At 39.0% G+C, this 10000-nt stretch overlaps 1 protein-coding gene across 2 annotated transcripts in view; it reads left to right on the forward strand.

The window, feature by feature from the left end:
* The window catches only part of LOC123511671 (homeobox protein CDX-1-like), a 40469-nt gene that overhangs the window by 21625 nt on the left and 8844 nt on the right, over window positions 1–10000 (forward strand). The window contains exon 3 of one of the 2 annotated variants that reach the window (XM_045267721.1): window positions 6568–6606. The exons of the other annotated variant lie outside the window; for it this stretch is intronic. Within the exon in view, the coding sequence (XP_045123656.1) occupies window positions 6568–6606 (39 nt within the window). The remainder of the gene's footprint in view (window positions 1–6567; window positions 6607–10000) is intronic. 2 annotated transcript variants of the gene reach the window in all.

Below are 10000 nucleotides of genomic sequence, written 5' to 3' on the forward strand. Positions count from 1 at the left end.
GGTGGGAATAACAGTCTTCAGTCTCCAGAGCTCCCTTCTTTTACTTAAAGTGTGGGGAGGTTTGAAATGGGGGAGGTGACTAACACTCTTCGTAGTATCAAATGTGCTAAGAAAGAAACTCAAGGGAGGGTATAGAGAGAATCTGAATCTCTTGGCCACGGACAGGAGAGCTTTTCAAATCAGTCTGCAGAGATGTGTATGTAGTAGTAGTAGTAGTAGTAGTAGTAGTAGTAGTAGTAGGGAGGGATAAAACTCTTCGTAACTTCCTTCCTTGTGTACAGTATAGACTACTACAGAATGTGGTAACAATGAGTGAAGGAAACAAGGCAAGGTATGAGGTGACTATGAATCTCTTAGCCACTAACGAGGGTGCTTCTGAATGGGTTACATTGGGCACTGGGAGGACAGCTTAGTAAACACGTGAAGCATGCCTCTACTATATAGCCTGTTCTGTGCACAGGTTCATATATGCAACACTATGCAGTAATATACCATTCCTGTCAGAAAAAGTGCTTATTTTCTGCGTTAGGTTATCTTTTTTAATCCTTTAGTCCGGTGGTATTGCTATTTGGGTGGAAATAGGAAACATACAGAGAAGAGTTGAAGAATATGATGCACTGGAAACAAAATAGCGAATAGTTTTAGAATGCAGTCTATCAAAAAAGTAACAACATAACATATTTCAAAACACTAGAAACAAAACAGCAAAGAAATTTCAACACCCCAGTGAAGAAAACAAAACACAAAGGCAGAAATAATTAACGCAGCGATCCAAAACAGAAACCATTTTTAATCTGAGCGCCACACAAACCCTACCACTGTTACTGCAGCCTCCTTAACCCCTTCAGTACCATGACGCGTCTCCATATTCACTCTGCTTACTATTTGGAGAATTTATACAACTTCAGAAACTCATGTGAGGGATTAAAATAGTGAAGACTGTGACCATTAATCTCCTGACCTCAATAGACCCTTCCTAATGTCAATAAAGTGTTCTAATCGTACACAAATCTCAAGGTAAAAATGTGTCCCAGTATTGAAGGGGATAACACGTGTCAGCTGTCCTCTCCAGTCTTGCCCTGTCCATAACCCCATCATCAGGAACAGCCGTCAGATGGAGGTATATAATCTCTCCTTAATACCATAAGCCTACACATTCACTTATCTGCCATACCGAGGTGTGAGTTGAGAGAGGAGAGAGGAATGCCACGAGATCACATAGGCTTACTGACGTCTTGAACCTTTCTTTGTGTTCTGGTGTGATGTATTTATTCTTAATAATTTGTGAACTGTTGTAGTAAAAAAAAAAGGAAAAAAAAAAAGAAAGACAGAACTTGAAAGGTATGAATTGATATTATCATTATTATTATTATTATTATTATTATTATTATTATTATTATTATTATTATTATTATTATTATTATTAGTATTATCAGTAGTAGTAGTAGTAGTAGAAGAAGAAGAAGAAGAAGAAGAAGAAGAAGTAGTAGTAGTAGTAGTAGTAGTAGTAGTAGTAGTAGTAGTAGTAGTAGTAGTAGTAGTGGTAGAGCTAGATGGTAGTGACGGTGGTGGTAATAGTAACAGCTGTGGCGATGGCGGTGGCGGTGATGGTGGTGGTGGCGATGTTTGTGGTGGCGATAGTGGTGATATAAGAGTAGCAGTGTTTGAGATGGTGGTAGCGATGGTTGTAATAGCAGCAAGAATAATAGTAACTGTGGAGATAGTAATAGTAGTAGTTATGGTGACGATGGTAGCGATAGTGGTGGAAATGTTTGTGGTATTGATGGTAGAGATGTTTGTGGCTGTGGTGGTGGTGGTGGTGGTGGTGGCAAGGCTCAGGTGAGGGTTGGTCTTCACACCTTGGTGGTAATGAGACAACGGATCCCCTCCCTGCCTTTCTCCTCCCCTCTCTCTACTGCCTCCCTGCTCCCCCTCCTAACATCTCTCTCCTCCTCCTTCCCTTCCCTCCGCGCCACTATACCCTGTGTTGTGCCGCCTTTCTCAAGGGACGAGAGAGAGAGAGAGAGAGAGAGAGAGAGAGAGAGAGAGAGAGAGAGTAATAAAAGGGAACAAAATACAAAATTGATTCTCTCTCTCTCTCTCTCTCTCTCTCTCTCTCTCTCTCTCTGGTAATGACAATAACTACAAAAACAAACTATATTGTACCAAATAAGAGAGCATGCATGTGTGTGGATGGGTGGGGGCAAGGATGCAGTGAGTATATGTGTGTGTGTGTGTGCGTGTGCGTGTGTTGGTGTGCGTGAGGTGAGGCTGGGGTGCGCGCAGGTCATGAGGTGATGGGTCATTAGCAGATAGGTGATAATACCCACCTGTGTTGTGTTAATGAGCCAGGTGATTAGTGCATAGAGAGAGAGAGAGAGAGAGAGAGAGAGAGAGAGAGAGAGAAACCTACATAGAAATAAATAGGCATATACATTTCATACAGGAACTGCTACGTGTAGGCCTAGTGACTTTTTGCAGCTTCTCTTGCCTTCCTGTTATGAAATTGGTACTTTTCATAATGAGCTGATGTATCACGCTGCTCCTCAACATTTATTAGACCTTCATCACACAAGCAGTGCACAGAAGACGCAGATTAACTTAACATTCTTTCATTGATTTTTGTGGCATGGATTTGCTTTGATGCTTTTGTTAGGTCAGTGTAGTGGGGATTAAATAGTTTATGCTTGCTAGTGTGATTAGATAAGACAAAATATAAATAGATAACTAACTAACTAATCAAATACTGCATACCTCCCCTCCTCCTGCGGACTCTCTTCACAAGACTTTCTATTTCCTCTCACTCCTATTCTGTTCAACTCCCTAATGCAAAAGTTAACTAGTACCTTCTGTCACCCATACTTTTCTCTGGTAAACTCTGGAACTCACTGGCTGCTTCTGTATTTCCATCTTCCTATGACTTGACTTCATTTAGGAGGAAGGTTTCAAGACATCCTTTCTTTTGGCTAACTCTCTCGGACCTGCATTCGGGAACTGGCATTCTAAGTGGGTTTTTTTTCACTCTTTCTTTTCCTTTGGCCAGCTTTCATCTCTTACATTAAAAGTAAAACAAATAAAAATGAATATATAAAAGAATGAATAAAGAAAGAAAGGAAAGAGAAAGAAAGGGGGATTGAAGGAAGAAAGTAAGGAAGGAAGGAAGAAAATTAACAAGATGTGTTACCGTTTGAAATCCCCTGAAATAAAATTAATTATACACATATAAAAATATAAAGAAAGAAAAAACAAAGATAAAATGAGAAAGAAAGAAAGGAGAGAAGAGAGAAAAAGAAAAAAAAGAAAGAAAGAGAGGAAGAAAGTAAAAAAAAAATCTGCTACGGTTTGAAATCCTTTGAAATCTCTTTGTAATCATAACCTAAGCGACACACACACACACACACACACACACACACACACACACACACACACACACACACACACACACACACACACACACACGGTCATCTGTGGGAAGCCAAACGGGAACATTTACGTGACGGTGTTAAACTCTCTCTCTCTCTCTCTCTCTCTCTCTCTCTCTCTCTCTCTCTCGTGACACGGCCATAAACGCATAAAACTGCAAGAGCTGTCAGTCTGTCACCACTATCACCACCACCACCACCACCACCACCACCACCACCACCACCAACAACAACAACAATAATAAAATGAAATAGAATAAGATAAATAAATGAATGAAAATAGAAATAAACAATGGTCTCGTCATCATTGCAACTATCACTATTATCATCATTATTTGTGTATTTCCTCACTTCATTTCAGTTTCTTCAGGCTGTCACGATGGCCACTGTACGCTTTGTAGACTCTTGTTATCTGATTATCAAGTTATAGTAATATTTTCTCCTTTTCCTTATTCATTTTATCATTCTTTACATTTTTATATTGCAATTGAGATCTTATCATTACTATTATTATTATTATTATTTATCTTATTATTATTATTATTATTATTATTATTATGATGATGATTATTATTTTTATTATTATCATCATCAATTTTAATATCTATGGTATTTAATAACGTTTTTCATACTAAGTTGTCTATTTCTTCCTGCAAAAATTGAATTATTATTATTATCATTACTATAATTATTACTATTATTATTATTATTATTACTATTATTATTATTATTATTATTATTATTATTATTATTATTATTATCATTACTATTATTATCATTATACTATTATTATTATTATTATTATTATTATTATTATTATTATTATTATTATTATTATTGTTGTTGTTGTTGCTGTTGTTATTCTCATTATTATTATTTTTTTTTTTATCATTATTTCTTTATTTGTCGTGTCTGCCTGCCTGTCTACTTTGGTATCTACACATCTTCACATTTATAAGAAGAATCTACACACCCATCTATAAATTCACCCATCATTCCGTCTTTTCATCTCTCCAATACTGACCGAGTTCATCTATCTGCCTATTGATCTTCATGCTTGCCTATCTACTTGTCTATCTATCTATTCACTCACTTATCTTTCTGACTAACTATCAGTACAAGCAATAAAGTGTTCAAGCTGGATAAAATAAAATTAAAAAGAGATAGGAAGAGAATCGGTTCTCAAAAAGAGTCGCTGGTGAATGGAACAGACCCAGCCATCAGGTTGTTAATGGCGAGCCTTGAGGGAACTTTAACCCCTTCAGTGCTATGACGCGTTTCTATATTCATTCTGCTTACTATCTGGTGATTTTACACAACTCCAGAAACTTACGTGGGGATTAAAATAGTGAAGACTCTGGCCATTAATCTTCTAACCTCCATAAACCCTTCTTAATGTAAACAAAATTGCCTAATGACACACAAAACTCACGGTAAAAATATGTCTCAGTACAGGAGTGATTAAGAGAAGATTAGATAATGTTCATGGATGAGAGCGATAATGAGTAGAATGAGTAGGTATGTTATAGCTGCCACGTGTAGAGAGATGGTGGATTATTGCCGCTTCCCTTACGTTCTGACGTTCTTATGATCTGTCTCGACAGTGAAAATAAACGAAAATAAACTAAACGAACAAAAGAAAAAAAAAAAAAAAACACATCAAACCTTAACCCGGAATTAACACAAGCGACGCAGACATTCCTCACCTCGTTATTTCCGGGTTGGGGAGAGGAGGAGGAGGAGGAGTAAGAAGAAGGTCAGGTCAGAGGACAGTGGTCATTGATATTCTCCTTCCTCCTCCTCCTCCTCCTTCCCCTCCTCCACCTCCTAGTATGAGTAAATGAGGAGGAGGAGGAGGAGGAGGAGGACATTAGGTGGGTAAGAGAGGCAGTGAAAGACAAGTGACGATGTGATTTTGTCCTGATAAGAGTGAGAGGGGGGGGGAAGGAGAGAGGGAGAGGAGACACTATCATTTTGTCCATCAAATCTCGCACACTCTTCTCTCTCTCTCTCTCTCTCTCTCTCTCTCTCTCTCTCTCTCTCTCTCTCAGGTAATTCCATTTACGAAAACAGCTCTAGCAGGAGCTTAACCGAGAGAGAGAGAGAGAGAGAGAGAGAGAGAGAGAGAGAGAGAGAGAGAGAGAGAGAGAGAAACACGCGTCCTCAAGTCTTGTTTACACTCCCTTTTATCCTCTCTCTCTCTTCTCCCTCTCTCCTTCCCTCCTCTCCCTCCACGCCCTCGCCTGCCCCCCGTCGCGCCAGGACACACCAGGACACGCCCCAAAGATGTCTCACTCCGCCCTGGTCACAACAAATCCGCCTTGACAAATTGCCGGGAAGGACACGGTGGTGGTGGTGGTGGTGGTGGTGGCGGCGGTCGAAGCCTTGCCTGCGGCCTGACTTAACTCCTCTCTCTCTCTCTCTCTCTCTCTCTCTCTGGAACCAAGTCACAGCATTCTAAGTAACGCAGCACCTTTGTAGTGACTTATAAGGCCAGTGAGGCAAGGTGGAATAAGTAACAATGCACGAAAAGCATTAGGTGATACTAAAGCTGTACGGGAAAATTGGAGTAAACTGGAGTGGCAATTAGAAGTAAGAAAGTGAGGAGTAAGTAAGAAAGAAAAGTAAGGTCACTCAAACAAGGCAATACAAGTAACGCAGCAAGTCACGATAAGTGGATAGCAATGAAGTAACAATTAGAAGTAGGGTAGTGAAGCAAAACAGCGCAAATAGGGAAAAAGTAAAGTCATTCAAACAAGACAATACAAGTAACAATTAAAGTAAAGTAGCCAAGTAACGATAAGTATAGAAAGTAAAGTAAGAGCAATAAAGTAACAATTTAAAGTAAGAAAGTGAAGCAAAACAGAGCAAATAGGAAAAAGTAAAGTAAGGTCATTCAAACAAGACAATACAAGTAACAGTTCAAGTAACGATAAGTAGAAAGTAAAGTAAGAGCAATAAAGCAACAATTTAAAGTAAGAAGTGAAGCAAAACAACTCAAATAGGGAAAAGAAAAGGTAGGTGATGAGAACAAGACAATACAAGTAACAATCCAAGTAACGTAGCCAAGTAACGATAAGTGGAAAGTAAAGTAAGAGCAATAAAGTAACAATTAGAGTAACGCCAGTAATTTCTCTCTCCGCAGGTACGCTGGAGGAGGCGGAGAGAGGAACGTGGCGCGTCGGTAAGTAGCAGCGAGACTTATGTTACTTGCTTGTGTTGCTCGGACTGCTAATGTTGCTTGATTTGATCCGATAAAGTACTACTAGTGTTGCTTGTTACTTGTCTTGTTGAGTCTATATAGTCACTTCAATAATGTTACTTGTATTGTCCTCAGTGTTACTTCAAATCGCCTTGTTGTGTTTCAGTTTCATACTGCTTGGTCCGCTCTGACAAAGTACTAGCTTTGCTCAAATTGCGTTGCCTATGTTGCTCAGTTTATTAATGAGTTCATTTTGAGTTATTTTAATAGTGTTACTTAAAGGCGTTTTTATGTTATTTTCTCAATTACACGTGCACTGTAAGTATAGATACGATGCTCATTTGACTCTCTTACACATTATTCTGGATCATGCTATCTCTGTCATTTGTTTCATCTAAGGACACGGAATACAGCAACTCTCCCATTCTCACTCGCTGACTGGTCTATACATTCTCTTCCTCTTTGGTTTACAACGTGCGGTATACTGACACTCTAGTCCCTGGTATATGCTGATGAACTCTGGAACGCTCTCATCAATCTGTACTTCCTTTCCCGATTCCTGTAGCTCAACCTTCTTTGAGAAAGGAGTTTCACTGTTTTTAAATTTGGAATCATATAGATTTCTGTTTTGGAGGAAACAGTTATCAGATTTTTTTTCCCTTGCATCTGTTTTTTTTTTCTGTCCTTGGTTTGTTTTTCTTCAGCATAATAGATAAAAGAAAAAAAAAATAGAAGATAAAGTTTAGAAGTGTGGCAAATCAACATTGTATTCTTAGTTTTGTCTTGGAACGTGATAAAACCAATACTGCATTCCCACCTTGTTCTGAAACGTGCGACGAACCAACACTGTATTCTTACCATGTTTTGAATCGCGTGACAAATCAACACTGTATTCCACGCCTTATTCCGAAACATGCGATAAAACAACACTATTCCCACCTTATTTTAAAACGTACGATGAACCAACACTGTATTCCTGCTTTATTTCGTACCATGCGGCAAACTAAGAATGCATCTCCACCAAATCTCTTCGTACAGCAGCTCTGGATCACCCAAAAAACCTTAACCACGTTCTCTAACACTTTACTTGGTTTTCGTAGCAGTAAAAGTAAATTTCCCTCACGTTCTAAGGCAAAACAGGAATACTTGAAACAGCCAGCGAGGGGAAGCATCAGTCAGGGGTTAGCTTGTAGTGTTCTCGTGTCTTCAGAGCTGGTGAGTCAGAGTATAAGATTTATGTTCACCTTGGTCTCAAAACAAGTTGGATTTACAGAAGGTTGTCGTAAATCATTCATATCGCACGCATGCTGAGGAATATGAATGTTTGGGCTCTTGTACACACACACACACACACACACACACACACACACACACACACACACACTCTCTCTCTCTCTCTCTCTCTCTCTCTCTGACGTAATGGCCACACGCGGTCCATCACTTGTCCGCGTCAGAGATAAACTGTGACATTTCTCAGTTACCGGTGACCTGACCTGTTTGACCCCGGTGTGTGTGTGTGTGTGTGTGTGTGTGTGTGTGTGTGTGTGTGTGTGTGTGTGTGTGTGTGTGTGTGTGTGTGTGTGTAATCCCTGGCTCAGCGTGGTGTGTACAAAAGGGCAAGGTGTGAGTGTCTGACTACCTGATGGAGAAGGAAGGGATGGTGACGGGGAGAAGGTAGGAGAGATGACAAAGATTACTGTATAGTGTGTGTGTGTGTGTGTGTGTGTGTGTGTGTGTGTGTGTGTGTGTGTGTCTAGCCGTCACAAACACACCTTGACAAGAGATTAGAGTGAACAGAGTGAACAGTATAATCTTGCTTCTCTTAGTCCCTGAATACACTCTCCTCGTCTTCTCTGCTGATACTCCGAGCAATATACGAGTAACAAAGGGTAAGAGGAATACAACAATAATGACACGTAAAATTCCCATCCTTCCTCACTTCACGTGGCTAAAATAAAGCATAAATTTCTACATCTCATCGCATTTGTCTTCCTAGCTTACGCCATTCTAAGATTTACGCTCCCCACATTCTAAGCTTCATATCCTCCAACATGCATGAAAAAAAAAAGCTACAAAAAGCCGTCAGTCCTATATATACGTAGCAGTCTCCGGATGAAAAAATGCATGTCTCTTTCCAGCTAACATCTGCAAACCAGCCTCATCTCATGCATTTAACATCTAGCGCAGGTTAACTAAGAGAGATTTGCTTGCAAGGACGCTCTCATACACATACTACATAGTTTAACAAGGACTCGATAGCAAAAACACTCTCGGCCTTAAATCTGCGATCTGCTTGGCGTCTATCAGTTAATCAGGATTTGTAAGATTGTCAGGGAGTGAGTGCAGTGCGTTGCTCCGTTACTGACAAGGACTGTATAGTTTAATGCCTCACTTGTGTTCTGCATTCTCAAACGTTGCAGCGGATTAACTAGTAACAGGCTGTAGTGGAAATTGTCGCTGGTTTCCAAAGCGATCGAAACTGTCAGGGTCTCCAAAAGTGAGATAAATTATCTATGTGTTTTATGAGTGTTTTCACGAGTGTGGTAATAGGTGAGCCGGGGTCCTCCACCATCAATAGGGGAAGAGACCATGAGAGTTCTATACCAGTATTCTCTTAGGCCTTTAAAAACATGCAGAACTTTTTGTAGAGGATCCAAAGGGCTTATAAATGTGAACCGGTCTCTTTCTGCGCGTAGATCATGTTATCGTACTCTGATATGGAAGATGATAGTAATGATAATGATGATGATGATGATGATGATGATGATAATAACAATAATAACAATAATAATAGCAATAATAATAACGGAGGTGGAAGTCATGAGAGACCGATGTAATGAGGATATTTTATTTCAAACTATTATTCTTGAGTTCTTCCGAAAAATAAACTCCTTATTATCATTATTATCATTGTTGTTGTTGTTGTTGTTGTTGTTGTTAATACTATCACTATCACTGATGAGCTTGCGTCTCTCTTAACCTCTACACAAAGCTTGTACTGCGAATGACTCATCGGTGCCAATAATAGTAATATTAACAACAACAACAACAACAACAACAACAATGACAATGAGTAATCATATACACATTATTATACAGTGGAAAGGAGAAAGGAAGCCAAAAAAAAAAAATGAAGGAAGGAAAGAAAGAAAGAAAGGAATGAAAAAAGCGAATATAACCATAATAATACTTAGTGACAGTTAAATAATAATGATGACAATGATGAAAACAAAAACAATAACAGCACCAACCATGATGATCTAAGTGATAAGAATTGTGATACAAATAATAATAATAATAATAATAATAATAATAATAATAATAATAATAATAGTAGTAGTAGTAGTAGTAGTAGTAGTAGTAGTAGTAGTAGTAG

The sequence above is a fragment of the Portunus trituberculatus genome, chromosome 31, assembly GCF_017591435.1.
Source record: "Portunus trituberculatus isolate SZX2019 chromosome 31, ASM1759143v1, whole genome shotgun sequence".
NCBI classification, from domain to species: Eukaryota; Metazoa; Arthropoda; class Malacostraca; order Decapoda; family Portunidae; genus Portunus; species Portunus trituberculatus.